At 46.1% G+C, this 19017-nt stretch overlaps 1 protein-coding gene across 1 annotated transcript in view; it reads left to right on the plus strand.

Moving 5' to 3' along the window:
- LOC137538585 (catalase-like) overlaps positions 1–18044 on the plus strand; it is a 68464-nt gene extending 50420 nt beyond the window's left edge. Inside the window, exons 9-13 of the mRNA XM_068260844.1 lie at positions 2142–2283; positions 8006–8136; positions 11722–11829; positions 13653–13742; positions 17404–18044. Coding sequence (XP_068116945.1) covers positions 2142–2283; positions 8006–8136; positions 11722–11829; positions 13653–13742; positions 17404–17451 — 519 coding nt within the window. The 3' untranslated portion in view covers positions 17452–18044. The remainder of the gene's footprint in view (positions 1–2141; positions 2284–8005; positions 8137–11721; positions 11830–13652; positions 13743–17403) is intronic.
- Positions 18045–19017: the final 973 nt, after the last annotated feature.

Genomic DNA, 19017 nt, shown 5'->3' on the forward strand with positions numbered 1-19017 from the left:
ATCTCTGGTTCTCTTTAAGCTTCGCCCATACAATGTCATGCTGTAATGCTACGCGCGCCTCAATCACCCCAACATCCATTTTTTCCCCGCAAACAGCCCCGCCCCAATCTGCCCTCCTGCTCCACCCACATGTCATGGCCATGCCCACTTATGCGGGATAACCACACCCATTTTTCGACAGGGCCTCTTGCTACAGTCCGCTTGGGGCCACAAAAACCTTAGCTGCACCCCTGAATGGGCTGACCGATTCAAGCTGATAGAAGAGCAACGTTGACTAAAATAACCACTCATTACAACAGAGGTATGCAGCAAAGCATTTGTGAAGCCACAACACGCACAACCTTGAGGCGGATGGGCTACAACAGCAGAAGACCCCACCGGGTACCACTCATCTCCACTACAAATAGGAAAAAGAGGCTACAATTTGCACAAGCTCACCAAAATTGGACAGTTGAAGACTGGAAACATGTTGCCTGGTCTGATGAGTCTCGATTTCTGTTGAGATATTCAAATGGTAGAGTCAGAATTTGGCGTAAACAGAACGAGAACCTGGATCCATCATGCCTTGTTACCACTGTGCAGCCTGCTGGTGGTGGTGGTGTAATGGTGTGGGGGATGTTTCCTTGGCACACTTTAGGCCCTTTAGTGCCAATTGGGAATCGTTTAAATGCCACGGGCTACCTGAACATTGTTTCTGACCATGTCCATCCCTTCATGACCACCATGTACCCATCCTCTACTTCCAGCAGGATAATGCACCATGTCACAAAACTCCAATCATTTCAAATTGGTTTCTTGTACATGACAATGAGGTCACTGTACTAAAATGGCCCCACAGTCACCAGATCTCCACCCAATAGAGCATCTTTGGGATGTAATGGAACGGGAGCTTCCTGCCCTGGATGTGCATCCCACAAATCTCCAACTGCAAGATGCTATCCTATCAATATGGGCCAACATTTCTAAAGAATGCTTTCAGCACCTTGTTGAATCAATGCCACATAGAATTAAGGCAGTTCTGAAGGCAAAAGGGGGTCAAACACCATATTAGTATGGTGTTCCTAATAATCCTTTAGGTGAGTGTATATTTCTTATGTGTGACAATGCCTGAGCAGGTGAGACTTTGCAAACGTGAAAAATAAATTACAACGTAAATAATAGTGAAAAAAAAAATAAATGAATAAAAAAAAACCTTCCAATCTGTAAAACCTGTCAGGATTACCCTCTGAATGGGAAAATGACTGAAAAAAGGGGTTTCATCGCCATCTAGTGTTAAGTTTAGGGTATTACTCCTTCATGGAAATTCTGTCAGGTTGTGTAACTCTCCTGCTAAACTCAGAATCAGTTTTATTCGCTGAGCAGGACTGGGTGGTGTCCAGAGTTGGTTTTGGTACATACAGGGAGAATACCGGACAAATAGCAGGAGGTAAGACGCACAATAAACAGCGAAGTATAAGCAAGAGACAGTGTATCACTGTAAACAGTTTATCAATAATAATAACCAGCGGCCGCAACCAAAGGAGGAAAAGGGGGTGAAATGGATGCTAGAGGGGGGAGGGCATGCAGAGAGTTCACAAGTTAGACAGCGGAGGGGAAAAAAGTGTTTCTATGCCTTGAGGTCCAGGTGGAGATGGCTTGAAGCCTCCGGCCTGATGGGAGCTGACTGAAGAAGCCTTGATGTGAGGGGTCGTTGGCGATCCTGATCACTCTGGAGTGCAGTCTGGAGTTTTGGAGGAGGTTTACTGTGGGAAGGGGATTAACAGGAATCCTCTTCGCTTGTGGCTGACATAAAGAGACTTCTTCTCATTGCCTATCTGTGTTTTAAGCGTTAGTCACAAACTGTTTTTTATTAGACAGCATTACGCAGCAGCTAATTTGTTAGTTATTTTCCATACCTGCACTAACTGGGTTACTGTTAGAAGCATTGACCCTTCCAGCCAGTGTATTATCATGGTGGCTGATTGTACGCTTGGAATTAAGGCGTACAATAATGTAGCATTTATCTTGGCGTTGTGTAGATCAGACCTGAAGAGATCCTGTTCTTTTCAATCAGCTCAAATAAAAATGTATCTCCACTTACAGTAAGCAGATTTTATGATTGTTTTATGACTTACTTTTGGTTCTGATTTAATTCTTGGCAGGGTCGTCTTTTCTCCTACCCAGACACACACAGGTACCGGCTGGGACCCAATTATCTGCACATCCCGGTGAACTGCCCTCGCAAGGTGGCCAGTGTGTGTAACTACCAGAGGGACGGTCCCATGTGCCTGTTCGCTCCTCCAAGTAAGAACAAACCATGTGATGTCTCATATATGGGGATGTATTGGGGACCTCATCTGATAATGACTAGGGCTGCACATGGGAAGGGGCAGGAAGAGTATATTGCTACTTACAAACATAAGATGACAACGGTGCTGTCATGCTTACCGTCCTGGTTCTCTCCAGCGTCTCCGCGGGCGTGCCCTTACGCGCGCGCTGGGATTTGTAGTCCCTGCTTCCTGTCATGGCGCGCATGGCATTGCGTGATGCACGCGCATGCGCAGTGCGCGCATAAGGTTGCGCGCTGCGCACATGCGCAGGCGTTAATTTTGGCGCCCAAGCCTCTATTTAAACAGCTCTGCCCCTTACAGCAGTGCTGTTAGTTCTTGCAGGTTGTACCTGTGAACCTGCTATTATATTCTGTTGTACTCCTGATATTGACCTTTGGCTTGTGACCCCGACTACTCCTGATTGCTGCCCGTCTCGACCCCTAGCTTGTGTTACCGATTACGTCTGTCTGCAGCCTGCCCTGACCTCCGGCCTGTCTCCGACCTTCCTGATCTCCGCCTGCCCTGACCTTGACTTGTACCTCAACCTCGATACTTAGTTGCCTGGCTCTCCACATCGAGTCATCACCTGTTCTCCAAACCACTGCGGGACTATCCTGAGCGCAACCTGGTGGGCACTAGGCAGCGAAGTTCCACTTCCCTCTCAAAGGGTTGTGGTCCTGCTTCCCCCTCAAGGGGTCATGGGTGAAGACCCGTGGTCACTTAGACTCTGTGCTTGGGTGGTCCGTAACACAGTGGGGCGGTCAACAGCTCCCATCCCGCAATCCTAACAGGTGCAAATTGACTGCTGGTGTGTCCTGCATAGTGTTGGGCGAACACCTGGATGTTCGGGTTCGGGTCCGTTCTGCCGAACATGGGCCAGATGTTCGGCATGTTCGGCCCGAACCCCGAACTCAATGGAAGTCAATGGGACCCCCGAACATGCCCATTTTGGGGGCCCTATGGGGTCGCAGGCATAAGGGGGGAGCATGCCCCGATCGCGGGAGGGGGTCGGAAATTCCCCCCACCCCCTCCGCTAGCGCTCCCCCCTCTGCCCGCTTCCCCATACAAAAGTTTGACGAAAGTAAAATAGTACCGGTGGTGGTGGCTGGCTGCTGCAGTGGCTGGCTGGCACTATGAAGTGACTGAGGAGGAGGAGTCGGAGTAGGACGCGTTGAGGGAGGCCGGGCAGCAGGTGGTTCAGCGGTAGTACCCTTATGGTACTTCCGCCCTTTCTCTGACCTCACGTCCTCTGCGTGATGACACATACGAGGGTACGCGTGCACATGCCACACAAGTGTAGTGTGAGTGTAGTGTGTGTGTAGTGTGTGTGTGTGTGTGTATATACAGTGTGAGTGTAGTGTGTGTGTGTGTGTCGTGGCGTGTGTTGTGTGTGCGGCGTGTAGTGTGTGTTGTGTGCTGTGTGTGTGCGGCGTGTTGTGTGTGGCGTGCTGTGTGTGGCATTTGTTTGTGTGTGGCGTGTGTGTGTGGCGTGTGTGTTGTGTGTGTGCGCGGTGGGTGGCGTGTGTGTTGCATTTGTTTGTGTGTGGCGTGTGTGTTGTGTGTGCGCGGTGTGTGGCATGTGTGTGTGTGGCATTTGTTTGTGTGTGGCGTGTGTGTTGTGTGTGTGTGGTGTGTGGCGTGTGTGTGTGTGCGCGGTGTGGTGTGTGGCCAGTGTTGTGAGCGTGCGGCGTGTTGTGTGTTGTGTGGCGTGTGTGTGTGGCGTGTCGTGTGTGTTTGTGCGGCGTGTTTTGTGTGGCATGTGTTGTGTGTGATGTGTGTGTGTGTGCGGCGTGCTGTATGTGGCGTGTGTTGTGTGTGTGTATGTGTGTGTGCCGTGTGTTGTGTGTGTGTGTGTGTGGCGTGTGTGTGTGGCGTGTGTGTGTGGCGTGTGTTGTGTGTGTGTGTGTTTGCGCCGTGCTGTGTGTGTGGCGTGTTGTGTGTGTGTGTGTGCGGCCTGCTGTATGTGGCATGTGTTGTGTGTGCGGCGTGTTGTGTGTGTGTGGCGTGTGTTGTGTGTGTGGCATGTGGTGTGTGTTGTGTGTGTGTGCGACGTGTTGTGTTTGTGTCCGCGGCGTGTTGTGTGTGTGTGTGTGCAGTGTGTGTGTGTGCGTGTGTGCGGCGTGCTGTATGTGGCGTGTGTTGTGTGTGTGGCATGTGGTGTGTGCAGTGTGTGTGTGTGTGTGTGTGTGTGTGTGTGTGTGTGTGTGTGTGTGTGTGTGTGTGTGTGTGTGTGTGTGTGTGTGGCGTGCTGTATGTGGTGTGTGTGTGTGTGCGACGTGTTGTGCGTGTGTGCGTGGTGTGTTGTGTGTGTGTGCGGCGTGCTGTATGTGGCGTGTGTTGTGTGTGCGGCGTGTTGTGTGTGGTGTGTGTTGTGTGTGCGACAAGTTGTGTGTGTTTGCAGGGGCGTAGCAATAGGGGGTGCAGAGGTAGCAACCGCATTGGGGCCCTTGGGCCACAGGGGCCCCGAAGGGCCCTCCCTTAATTACAATATTAGCTCTCAGTTGGTCCTGTGCTCATAATATTCACGTCTATAGATACTTTGATTAGTGGTAATCCTTAACAAGCTGCTCCCCATCCCCCTCTTGCACCTCTGACACTGTAGTTGCCATTGGCAGGTTTTGGTGTGCCGCATGAATTGTTATGTATACAGTGCTTGGGGGGCCCCATTGTAAAACTTGCATCGGGGCCCACAGCTCCTTAGCTACGCCACTGTGTGTTTGTGTGTGTGTGTGTGCGCGGCGTGTTGTGTTTGTATGGGGGGGGGGGGGGGGGAGGGATACGTGACTTATGAGTAGTTTGTGAACTTTAACGGGGCTAACAGTGGAACAACAGAGGGGACCAGGGAGACACTGAGGGACTTAAAGAAAATCTGTAATAAAAAAAAACCAAGAAACATCCTCTGGGGATACTTACCTGGGGAGGGGGAAGCTTCTGGACCCTAATGAGGCTTCCCCCGTTCTCCTCCGTCCCTCGGCTCCAGTGCTGGAAGCCCCCAAACACCGGTAAGGTAAATATTCCATAAAGCATCCTGCGCAGGCGCAGCTTTCAGATCCAGCCCATGTGGAACATATCTGCTGTATTGTGCAGATGACTACAGTTGGTTGTGGTTTTGGGGAAGCAAGCGCTGGAAGCGAGGGACAGAGGAGGATGGGGGAAGTCTCATTACGATCCAGCGGCTTCCCTCTCCTGAGGTAAGTATCCCCCAGGGTTTTGTTTTTTTAGTTAAAGTTTACCTTTAACAGACTACGAGGGGTTTGAATAAGCCACATGTAAGTAAAAGCCAACTTTTTCCTTCATCTCAGGTTTACATTCAGTCTCCAGAAATGTATGTAGCATGGCAAACCGCCTCCCCTCCCCCTCCCGAACATCACGCAGGTTCCTCCACTTATCGGATGTGAGCTGAGCTGACCCCAGCTGACCATTATATCTGCTGTGTCATCCTAAAATAGAGAATTGTACTGAGGATCCTCGTCACGTCTGAGCCCTGCTCAGCGGTTGTGAGGAGTCATAAGACCCCGGGGTCCGCAGGGCACAGAGCACGGCTGTCTATCCCGGTCACATGCTCAGCCGTATGGGCTCGCCGTCATGTCATCTGCCTCTCACCCCCCCTACCCCCCTGGGCCATCATCCATGGAAAACCTCACTTCCATTATACAACTGCTATACACATCGTCAACAGCTGCAACTTAATGTTATTGCAAATATTTTTGTTATATAAGTGCTATATAAATACATAATAATAATGATAATAATAGGGTAGGACATTAGACTATGGGTATGGTAGGATTAGATTGTGAGCACCTCTGAGGACAGTCAGTGACATGACTATGTACTCTGTAATGTGCTGCAGGAGATGTCAGTGCTATATAAATACATAATAATAATATGGTAGGACATTAGACTATGGGTATGGTAGGATTAGATTGTGAGCACCTCTGAGCACAGTCAGTGACATGACTATGTACTCTGTAATGTGCTGCAGAAGATGTCAGAGCTATATAAATACATAATAATAATATGATAGGACATTAGACTATGGCTAAGGTAGGATTAGATTGTGAGCTCTTTGAGGACAGTCAGTGACATGACTATGTACTCTGTAATGTGCTGCAGAAGATGTCAGTGCTATATAAATACATAATAATATGGTAGGACATTAGACTAGGACTATGGTAGGATTAGAGTGTGAGCTCCTCTGAGGACAGTCAGTGACATGACTATGTACTCTGTAATGTGCTGCAGGAGATGTCAGTGCTATATAAATACATAATAATAATAATATGGTAGGACATTAGAGTATGACTATGGTGGGATTAGAGTATTAGCTCCTCTGAGGACAGTCAGTGACATGACTATGTACTCTGTAATGTGCTGCAGAAGATGTCAGTGCTATATAAATACATAATAATAATATTGGAGGACATTACACTATGACTATGGTAGGATTAGATTGTGAGCTCCTCTGGGGACAGTCAGTGACAGGACTATGTACTCTGTACAGTGCTGCAGAAGATGTCAGTGCTATATAAATACATAATAATAATATGGTAGGACATTAGACTATGACTATGGTAGGATTAGATTGTGAGCTCCTCTGAGGGCAGTCAGTGACAGGACTATGTACTCTGTAATGTACTGCAGAAGATGTCAGTGCTATATAAATACATAATAATAATAATATGGTAGGACATTAGAGTATGACTATGGTGGGATTAGAGTATGAGCTCCTCTGAGGACAGTCAGTGACATGACTATGTACTCTGTAATGTGCTGCAGAAGATGTCAGTGCTATATAAATACATAATAATAATATGGGAGGACATTACACTATGACTATGGTAGGATTAGATTGTGAGCTCCTCTGGGGACAGTCAGTGACAGGACTATGTACTCTGTACAGTGCTGCAGAAGATGTCAGTGCTATATAAATACATAATAATAATATGGGAGGACATTAGACTATGACTATGGTAGGATTAGAGTGTGAGCTCCTCTGAGGACAGTCAGTGACATGACTATGTACTCTGTACTCTAATGTACTGCAGAAGATGTCAGTGCTATATAAATACATAATTATATGGCAGGACATTAGACTATGGTAGGATTAGATTGTGAGCTCCTCTGAGGACAGTCAGTGACATGACTATGTACTCTGTAATGTACTGCAGAAGATGTCAGTGCTATATAAATACATAATAATAATAATATGGGAGGACATTAGACTATGACTATGGTAGGATTAGAGTGTGAGCTCCTCTGAGGACAGTCAGTGACATGACTATGTACTCTGTAATGTGCTGCAGAAGATGTCAGTGCTATATAAATACATAATAATAATAATATGGGAGGACATTACACTATGACTATGGTAGGGATTAGAGTGTGAGCTCCTCTGTTCTGCTGCCATTCCCCCATAATAAATAGAGAGTGAGACATAATCAGCGGAGTGTTGAGGGGGGGGGGACCCCTGGATCAGGGGAAGAGCAGGACCCACTCTCTCATCAGTTTCCCAGCACTTGCGGGGGCTTCCTCCTCTCTGGTTACACCACATGATTTGGTTGACAATTTGCGTTGTTCAGTTTTGGATTTAGTTTGTCTTTAAAGAGAGTGTCTATTTCTGACATATATTAGTTTAGGCACCAGTGCTTACTTGTTATCACATATGTCACTCTCACTTTATTCCGCCATCTTTGCAGGCCACATCCCAAACTATTACCCCAACAGCTTTACATCCCCGCGGGACATCCCGTGCCACAAGGAGAGCGCCTTTCAGTCTCCCGGAGACGTGGACCGCCATGACAGCTCCGCAGAGGACAACGTGTCTCAGGTGAGCAGCACACATAGGACACAAAGCAGCTGCTGGAGGACACACGTGGTCCAGGAAAAGGGGACTGTTTTTTTACCCCATGTGTCTGCTAACCGTGAAAAAGGCTTGTGGCCGTCAACTAGTTCATATTAGAACACAGTGAGAATTGCTGAAATGTGAGTGAATTCGAGGTTGTGCTATTTGCTTGCACACATCCACAGAAGGTACCACTTTGTAGTGAATCTAGGCTAGACTGAATTTATTAAAGGACAACTGAAGTGAGAGGGATATGGAGGCTGCCATATTTAATCCCTTTTAACACCCAGCATTTCAACTTTGCTTTAATAGATTGCTGGCAGCTTAAAAACTATTATGCCAGAATTTTTTTAAGCAGAAATTCACTGAATGGTTTAAACACAGCATTTTAGTGCTGTATTCAGCTAGAATTCCGCCTCCCAGCTGAGCTTTAGATACAAATGTATCATGTTTGGAATGTAAATAAACAAAAGCCTCTCTGAGAGAGCACAGAGGGCTTCCCAGACAGGCTTTACAGAGTTTTATTTACATTCCAAACATGATACATTTGTATCTAAAGTTCAGCTGGGATGCGGAATTCTAGCTGAATACAACACTAAAATGCTGTGTTTAAACCATTCAGTGAATTTCTGCTTAAAAAAAAATCTGGCACAATAGTTGTTAAAGAGACTCCGTAACAAAAATTGCATCCTGTTTTTTATCATCCTACAAGTTCCAAAAGCTATTCTAATGTGTTCTGGCTTACTGCAGCACGTTCTGCTATCACCATCTCTGTAATAAATCAACTTATCTCTCTCTTGTCAGACTTGTCAGCCTGTGTCTGGAAGGCTGCCAAGTTCTTCAGTGTTGTGGTTCTGTGATGCATCTCCCCCCTCCAGGCCCCTCTCTGCACACTGCCTGTGTATTATTTAGATTAGGACAGCTTCTCTCTTCTCTCTTATCTTTTACAAGCTAGATAAATCCTCCTCTGAGCTGGCTGGGCTTTCACATACTGAGGAATTACATACAGGCAGAGCTGTCTGCACTCTGCAGGAAGAAACAGCCTGACACTTCAGTGGAAGATAGCTGCAGGGGGAAAGAAACACACAAATGATCTCTTAAGATTCAAAAGGAAGGGTGTATACAGCCTGCTTGTGTATGGATGTATTTTCTATGTGTGGACATACTGTACTGTACATCAACCTACTTCCTGTTTTGGTGGCCATTTTGTTTGTTTATAAACAAACTTTTTAAAACTGTTTTTAACCACTTTTAATGTGGCGAGGAGCGGCGAAATTGTGACAGAGGGTAATAGGAGATGTCCCCTAACGCACTGGTATGTTTACTTTTGTGCGATTTTAACAATACAGATTCTCTTTAAGCTGTAAGCAATCTATTAAAGCAAAGTTGTAATGCTGGGTGTAAGACCGCTGCAATACCAGTTTCCTGGCTATCCTGCTGATCCTCTGCCTCTAATACTTTTAGCCATAGCCCCTAAACAAGCATGCAGCAGATCAGGTGTTTCTAACTGAAGTCTGGCTAGATTGGCCACGTGCTTGTTTCAGGTGTCTGATTCAGACATTACTGCAGCCAAAGAAATCAGCAGGGCTGACAGGAAACTGGCATTGTTTAAAAGGAAATAAATATGGCAGCCTCCATATTCTTCTGATTTCAGTTTTCCTTGAAGTAGAAAGTTGTTTTTCATTGTGGGGGCTGGACACAACTGCAGTCACACAGCCACTAACTTTCAGAATCTCACTATGTTCTGATATGACACAACTCAGCAGACCGTTTGTGAAGTTACCCTGTGATGGGTCGTTGGGCATCTATCTGGTAGTAAGTTTGCACATTAGGCAACCTTACTACCTTAGAAGCACCAGCTGCTGTCAGAAAACAAGGCTGTGCACCAATAGGTGCCCACCTTCAGCTGAGACTTCCCTACTACAGGCTCACACATCTGCTAGGAAACCACGACCTAGGTGATCGCTCTGCGAGGTCTTGGCAGAGAACCTAGCGAGTGTACACCTGTCCCATGATGTTGTTTAGTGATCCATCACGTGCCACCTCTCTTTGGGGTTGATTCACTATAACAAATAACGTGCCTTATCAGAATTAACATGCCTTATTATAGCTAACATGCCTTATCAGAGTTACCACACCTTATCAGAGGTACCATGCCTTATCAGAGTGAGCATGCCTTATCCGAGTTAACGTGCCTTATTAGAGTTAGTGTGCCTTATCAGAGTAGCATAATGAGTGCTACAAACTTATGCCTGCTAATTGACAATGGTGAGAGCTCTAAGAAGCGATTTCTAAAGTTAAGTTTTCAATTCTTAAAATAATGACACATTCTAAAGTTCATGTTCATTCACAGAGAGGAATGCAAGTGTAAAGTGTGTGAGGAGTTATCACCTGGCCTAAGCTGTTGTTAAAGAGACTCTGAAGCCAAGATAAAAAAAATGATTTTTACTTTAAAAATCTGTTTAACATAATTTCCCCACCTAAAATGCTGCATCACCGCGGCTGAAAACTCAGTTATCAACCCCTAACTCCTGGGGCAAAAATCCACGACTTTCCTGGTCGTGGATTTTGCTGCCCGGGGGAGGCAGAGCTTTGGGCTGTAGCTCTTCCTCCATGGGTGTCAATCTGCGCAGATCGCTGCTTCTCCCCACCCCTCTCAGTGAAAGAAGACTGAGAGGGGTGGGGAGAGACGACGATCAGCGCCGATTGACGCAAGTAGGGGCAGAGCTACAGCCCATGAGCCCAAAGCTCTGCCTCTATCCGGAAGGAGTCCCGCAATGTGTCCCAGGGAGTTTTAGTGATTTGTGGAGTTTTCAGCTGCGGGGATGCGGCGTTTTAGGTGGGGCAATTATGTTAAACAGTTTTTTTTAAGTAAAAACCTGTTTTTTTCTTGGCTTCAGAGTCTCTTTAAGTGGAGCGTTTTTACAGACTGCTATGTAAAGTGCAGCATTCTGAGCTGTCTGTTTTATTTTTTACGCAGAAGGAGACATTGTCTAGAGATAAATATACACAGCAGCAGGCACACAGAGAGGCAGCCCTCGGACCACCCATGAGGTTCATCAGGTGGCGGAAGTGGGGGGCACTTGTCTGGCCGTTGGTGGGGGGCGCTAAGCTGGAGGGGGTAGCAGCCAGGAAGGGGGAGCAGCAGGCACAGTGGTGGGGACTGGGGAGGGGGTAGCAGGAAGGGGGAGCAGCGGGCACAGTGGTGGGGAAGGGGGTCAGCCCCCCCCCCTCTCTCTCCTGGGGCTCCCCCGACCACGCTCTCCCTCCAGCTATTTTCCCAGCATTTAAAGTCAGCAGTGAGTGGGCCGGGTCAGCAATCACTCACCTTCCTTCTTCCGTTCCATCGTTGCGTTCCAGCGCTTGCATCACTTCCTGGCGCCGACAAAACTTCTGACAAAATTGATCTCATTTTTCCAACTTTTCAGATAAATTTTAATTGAGAAAAACGATCACAATCGATCATTTCAATCGAATTGGGGTAAAATTGAACAACAAAATTGTAACATGTGTGGCCACCAATAGTTTATAAACACTGTCACTATCACTGACATCCTGTTTTGGTTTTAGGCGAGAGCTTTCTACACGGATATTCTGGAAGGACCCGAACGCCAGAGACTGTGTGAGAATATCGCCAACAGCCTGAAGAACGCTCAGCTCTTTATTCAGGACAGAGCGGTAAGTATCTCGCCGCTGCGGCAGATCTCTATAGCCAACGGTACTGTAAGGAACTGGATCGGGCTTCATAGCAAACATGACAACACATTCCGCTGTGAGGGGAAATGTGCTGCCTGCCTTCTGCAGCTCTGTGGAGAGTCACCTGACCAGCTGAGCAGCCAATAGCGATGCTCATTCGATTAAGAGGAGCGGAAATTTCCGCATTTCCGATCGGAAATCGCATTACAGCATCGGAATGCTAGTGCGGAAATCGCTGAAATTTCTGCTATACCGATAATCGGTAATTTTAAGCCAATCAGAAGACTCCGGAGGAATAATCCAATCAGAGAATGAGGATTTGTATTGCAGTAAGTAGTAGCGAAAATTGCTGTGGAAATCCGCCATACTAATATTCGGCAATTTTAAGCCAGTCAGAGGACTCGGAATGAATAAGGCAATCAGAGAATCAGGATTTGTAGTGCGGTAAGCGTTAGACGGAATTTTTTCACGGAAAACGGAAATCTGCGCAAATCGGAAAACTGCTAAATATTGTCAGAATACAGCTGTAGCGTAAATCGGCACTTCCAACCATCCCTAGCAGCCAATGGGAGCATTGAAAGGGCAAGGGGTGAGGCCTTTGCTTTGGCAATTGACCTGTTTCCACTGTTACTTATTTCCCATAGCTGATATATCTAGAGTTAAGGTGGCCATATATCCATCAACTTGGCGGTCAATTTACCTTCCAATTCGATAATTATTATCGAACTGGATGAAAATTGGCGCCGCCAAGAGCATGCCCGATCTACAATGGGACCAATTTCGGGTCGAAATTGGGCGCATGTATCAATTAGACATGCTGCAAGCTGTCAGGCTGTTGTGGTCGATCGGGTGCGCAATATTGGGAAGAATGGCAAAAGGTGACAAAAACCCTTGTACTGTGACTGTCCCCCTAATGTAAAATGTGCCCCCCCTAGTGCCTGGTGCAGTGTACTTTACCTGTCCATGTCTGCCTCTGGCTCCAGGCTCCATCTGCAATCTGCATACACGCGTCCCACGTGGTTAGCGGAGTAAGGCCCGGTTCACATTAGCGGTTGTTTGCCAAACGGACCGGATGACCTGACCGGATCCGGACCGGATCCGGATCGGAACCGTACGGTTCTGATCCGGATCCGATCCGGATCCGGTCAGGTTGCATCAGGTGTCCATCAGGATGCGATCCGGATCCGTTTGGCAAAAGTTACGTTAAAAACAAAAAAAAATGTTGGGGTCTGGGAGGTCAGCAGAAGGGGGACCTGTGGAATCAGGCCCTCTGCTGTTTAGCACTCACCTCCACCTCCGACATGCTGCCAACATCTCCAGATCCGGATCCAGCTGTGCTGCTCCACTCCAAAATGCTTGCCCATGTGTCCCCATCCAATATCGCCGCAACAATCCCCATAGGAAGTGGGGTAGAACATCCGGATTTCTCAGCCAGTGTGTTGTGCGCTCTCCGGTTCCCATTGGTGTGTATTGGCCGGATGGTGCAGTCCGGCTCCGCCCCGGATACGGCTGCCGGAGGAGCCGGATGAAAAAATAGCGCATGTTGGAACGGAGGCCGGAGTCCGGATCCGGCCCGGATCCGGTCCGGATCCGGTTCGGCAGAACGGACGCATGTGAACGGACGCATAGGCTTTCATTGCTATGCCGTGGGTCCGTTCCGTCCGTTCTGCAAGCGGTGCGTCTCCGGCACGGCGATTCCGGAGGGCCACCGCAAGTGTGAACCGGGCCTTACATGGGTGTGTGTGTGTGACGTGGGTGGATTTTTAATTTCAGGCTACGCCTCTCTTATTTCTCTCATTTTGCAGGTTAAGAACTTCACCGATGTCCACCCAGATTACGGCGCCCGTATTAAGGCCCTGCTGGACAAGCACAATGCTGCTGCCAGCGGAAAAGAGGTGATTTCTTTTCTCTACAATATTGCCGAGTTTACCAAACTGTGCCTCGTGTCAGCCGTGCTTAGGATGACCAGACGCATGCCTCTTAACTTTTTGAGTTAAGAAAAACAAACATTTTAAGACACGCCCCTGCCACACCACTAGCCACGCCCATCCACACCCCTCATTATGCATATCACAAAGAATTCATAAGCAAAAGAAGTACTTTTATCATTCAAACCTCACTGGTACTTTCTATCATCATTTTTCAGTTTTATTTCATAATCAGTTTTATTTCTTAATAACATTGGAAAGTAAGAAATGTATCAATTAAAAGTGAACTTGCTCTATCGATTAAAAGAGATTCTGTGCTAAAAAAAAACTACTTTGGGGGGTACTCACCTCGGGAGGGGGGAGCCTCAGGGTCCCAATAAAGCTTCTCCCTCCCCTGTAGCTGCAGGCAGTCCAGCGCTGGCTCCCCCGAAGTGTCTCGGCATCCTCCCCGACAAGCTTGACAAGGCTTGATATATTGACCTAGCGCTAGCGGTTCTCCGTTCGGGTAAGGCGGAAAATGAAATAGGCGAACCAACCAACAGAAAGCTCTGTTGGTGGGGAGAAAGGGGGGAGGGGGGGAAATCACGTATGTGCTCTGTTGTAGGGCCCTGCAGCAAGGCCTTAAAGCTGCAGTGGCCCTTTTTGTGAAATAAGGCCTGGTCTTTAGGGGGGTTTAACACTGCGGTCCTCAAGTGTTTAAACAGCTTGGAAAATTCAGGGGTTTAAGACAAGTCAACAACTATACAACTAGCTTCTGATAGCCAATCAGCTTCAATGGTGTCAACATGTAGATATATGTTAATGCCTATTGTAAAATACTTCACCTCTTTAGGCCTGACATAGTGGGAAAACAGAAAGTCAGCTTAGACCTCCCCCCAAAAAACAACCCCCCCCCCCCCAAAAAAAAAAAAAAAACCTGCCGTCTTCCACATGTACAGTATAACAAAAGATAACAAAAAACAGCTATATATATATATATATATATATATATATATATATATATATATATATATATATATATATATATATATATATATACAGTGGGTTGCAAAAGTATTCGGCCCCCTTGAAGTTTTCCACATTTTGTCACATTACTGCAACAAACATGCATTAATTTTATTGGAATTCCACGTGAAAGACCAATACAAAGTGGTGTACATGTGGGAAGTGGATCGAAAATCATACATCATTCCAAACATTTTTTACAAATAACTGCAAAGTGGGGTGTGCGTAATTATTCGGCCCCCTGAGTCAGTACTTTGTAGAACAACCATTTGCTGCAATTACATCTGCCAGTCTTTTAGGGTATGTCTCTACCAGCTTTGCACATCTAGAGACTGAAATCCTTGCCCATTCTTCTTTGCAAAACAGCTCCAGCTCAGTCAGATTAGATGGACAGCGTTTGTGAACAGCAGTTTTCAGATCTTGCCACAGATTCTCGATTGGATTTAGATCTGGACTTTGACTGGGCCATTCTAACACATAGATATGTTTTGTTTTAAACCATTCCATTGTTGCCCTGGCTTTATGTTTAGGGTCATTGTCCTGCTGGAAGGCGAACCTCCGCCCCAGTCTCAAGTCTTTTGCAGACTCCAAGAGGTTTTCTTCCAAGTTTGCCCTGTATTTGGCTCCATCCATCTTCCCATCAACTCTGACCAGCTTCCCTGTCCCTGCTGAAGAGATGCACCCTGACCCCCAGATCATGATGCTGCCACCACCATATTTGACAGTGGAGATGGTGTGTTCAGAGTGATGTGCAGTGTTAGTTTTCCGCCACACATAGCGTTTTGCATTTTGGCCAAAAAGTTCCATTTTGGTCTCATCTGACCAGAGCACCTTCTTCCACATGGTTGCTGTGTCTCCCACATGGCTTGTGGCAAACTGCAAACGGGACTTCTTATGCTTTCTGTTAACAATGGCTTTCTTCTTGCCACTCTTCCATAAAGGCCAACTTTGTGCAGTGCATGACTAATAGTTGTCCTATGGACAGATTCCCCCACCTGAGCTGTAGATCTCTGCAGCTCGTCCAGAGTCACCATGAGCCTCTTGACTGCATTTCTGATCAGCACTCTCCTTCTTCGGCCTGTGAGTTTAGGTGGATGGCCTTGTCTTGGTAGGTTTACAGTTGTACCATACTCCTTCCATTTCTGAATGATCGCTTGAACAGTGCTCCGTGGGATGTTCAAGGCTTTGGAAATCTTTTTGTAGCCTAAGCTTGCTTTAAATTTCTCAATAACTTGATCCCTGACCTGTATGGTGTGTTCTTTGGACTTCATGATGTTGTTGCTCCCAGTATTCTCTTAGACAACCTCTGAGGCCGTCACAGAGCAGCTGTATTTGTACTGACATTAGATTACACACAGGTGCTCTCTATTTAGTCATTAGCACTCATCAGGCAATGTCTATAGGCAACAGAGTGCACTTAGATCAAAGGGGGCCGAATAATTATGCACACCCCACTTTGCAGTTATTTATTTGTAAAAAATGTTTGGAATCATGTATGATTTTCGTTTCACTTCTCATGTGTACACCACTTTGTATTGGTCTTTCATGTGGAATTCCAATAAAATTGTTTCATGTTTGTGGCAGTTATGTGACAAAATGTGGAAAACTTCAAGGGGGCCGAATACTTTTGCAACCCACGGTATATGTGTATATATATATATATATATATATATATATATATATATATATATATATATATATATATATATATAAAACAAAAAGCAGCCACATATGTAGCAAAAAGTAACAAAAAACAGCCACATACAGCATATAACAAAAAATGATAAAATGCAGTCGCCTATATAACAAAAACATAACAAAAAAGCAGCTACATATGTAGCAAACCATAACAAAAAGCAGCCACATGTATAACAGAAAGCAGGAAGGACAATACAATGTTTAGAAATGACACCTTCTTCCCCTTGATTCTGATTTTCTGAGATGTGGGTGCAGCACCCTGCCACTGCCAGAACTGACCCAACTTCAGCTCCACACAATTTTTATAAATAAACTCCACAAAAGTTTTGTTGACCCCCTTTCCCTACGCTTATTGCTGTGCTTTAGGGCCCGTTTCCACTATAGCGTTGCGGAATCGCCGGCGAATCACCGCAGGCAAATCGCATGCGGGTGCGATTCCACATGCGTTTTTTGCCGCGATTTCGCATGCGATTTCGCATAGGTAAGGCTGTATGCGAAATTAACCATGTCACTGCCTGTGTAAATTAACATTAATACCTATGCGAAATCGCATGCGAAATCGCGGCAAAAAACGCATGGGGAAAACGCATGCGATTTCCCTATTAAATACATTGCGTGCGATTCGCCTGCATTCCACACGCAGGCGAATTCTGAGGGCCCTACCCTGCAGATTTTTCCTGCACAGAAAAAAAACGTGCGGGGAAACGCACAAGTGGAAACAGTCCCATCCACTTGTACTGACTGTGCGAATCCGCATGCGGGCAACGCATGCGGATTCGCGATAGTGGAAACGGGCCCTTAGTCACGTGCCTTGCTTGCCTAGTGCCTACCCCTCGGCCTGGTCACTGGATCAGAGCCAGCTTATTGAGGTTGCTGCTATTTGAGCAATAGAAATGACATGTTTCTATATTTCTCTCCCTTATAGGAACCTCTGCATAACTACACCTGCTATGTGTGTCCCAATGCCAAGTAGAGGAAGGAGGAGGAGCTACTTTATCACCGGGGTTCTTAAAGCCGAACCAATGTAAATACAAAATGATTGTACAGCAAAGGATGTTAAAGAGGACCTGTCCATAAATCACACGTCACATGACCTGATGTCTATACTGGAGATAAATAGAGAAGATCAGCAATCCAGGAAGAGTGGCTTGAATTGTTGACAATTATTTGCTGTTGGCCAAAGATGGTTTACAGCAGCCTTACTGAGCTTCCCCTCCCCCCTCCTCCCCCAGGGTCCTTGTGTAGCCCCCTTTGTGCTAATTTTTTAAGCCTGGTACACACTTTCAATTTTGATTGGACAATCTCTGACCAAGCCTGGTACACACTTTCAATTTTGATTGGCCAATCTCTGACCAATTTTACTACATCCATGTAACATGAGAGTTCACCTACACAATCTGTTCCATAGGACAGTAAAAACCTTGTTATCCAGAACTTCGCTAGCCAGAAGTCTCAAGCAAGCAGAAAAAAATCCTGGCCTTGCAGAATGCATACATCTATTTTTACAATTCTGTATAATAATAAACTTCTGTTTCATTAAAACTCTGACATAACATTCAATAAAAATCTGTTTTCCTACTTTTTTTTATTATACATACAGCTATGTTTGCTTTTGTGCACAAGTAATATTATCCATTTACAAAGTACAGGTTTCCAAAGTACAGTTTGTCTGCTCTGAAATCTGCCATTGTATTTAATTCATAGCTGCTAAAAAATTATATATTAAAATTTTCTAGTGAGCTCTTCTGAATGGCTAGAAGCAGAGAGAGCTCCTTCTCAGCACAGCTAAGACCCGGTTCACATAAGAGTAAAAAAAATGGCCTGTTCTCAGATTGGAAGGGAACAGATCGTAACAGATGGGGACGGATCCAGTGTTAACCTATGGATCCGTTAACATCCATCCATTCAAACTGATTCATTCCACACAATCCGCTGACCACAACTTTGGTTCTGCAGCAATATATCCGGACTGCTGAGTTGAGCGGAACGAAAGCTGAAACGCTGCAGTGGGGTCAATGAGAAAACGGAACGTTTCTCCACACTAGTGAAGAAGTGGATCATTCTAAATAGAAAAATACACTGACTTTAGGGGTGGGGGTCTGGGGGGGGGGGATGGAAGGGAGGCAGTGGAACGGAAACAACACTGACTTTAGGGGTGGGGGTCTGGGGGGGGGGGGGGGGATGGAAGGGAGGCAGCGGAACGGAAACAGAATGAAAACAGATCTGATCGACCAGTACTTAGATCCATTTTCAAGGATCCGTTTGCCACTGCAACACAAGTGTGAACCAGGCCTAAGAATGTAACATCTGAGGAATGTAAACAAAACATAATGTTATCACCACTTTGGATGCAGATCATAAGCTGAAGGAACTGTCCAGTGCAGAGCAAAGTGCTGTGTTTAACTGTTTGTTTGCTGTTCTGCTCCTTTTTTGGTAGTAGGTTTAAAGGAAACCAGAGATGAACGCTTTGGCACAAAATAAACATATCCCCCGATAGATTTTACAAAATAAATACTATACCTGCTATTTTTGCTGCTCT

Source organism: Hyperolius riggenbachi, chromosome 11 (genome assembly GCF_040937935.1).
Source record: "Hyperolius riggenbachi isolate aHypRig1 chromosome 11, aHypRig1.pri, whole genome shotgun sequence".
In the NCBI taxonomy this organism is placed as follows: domain Eukaryota; kingdom Metazoa; phylum Chordata; class Amphibia; order Anura; family Hyperoliidae; genus Hyperolius; species Hyperolius riggenbachi.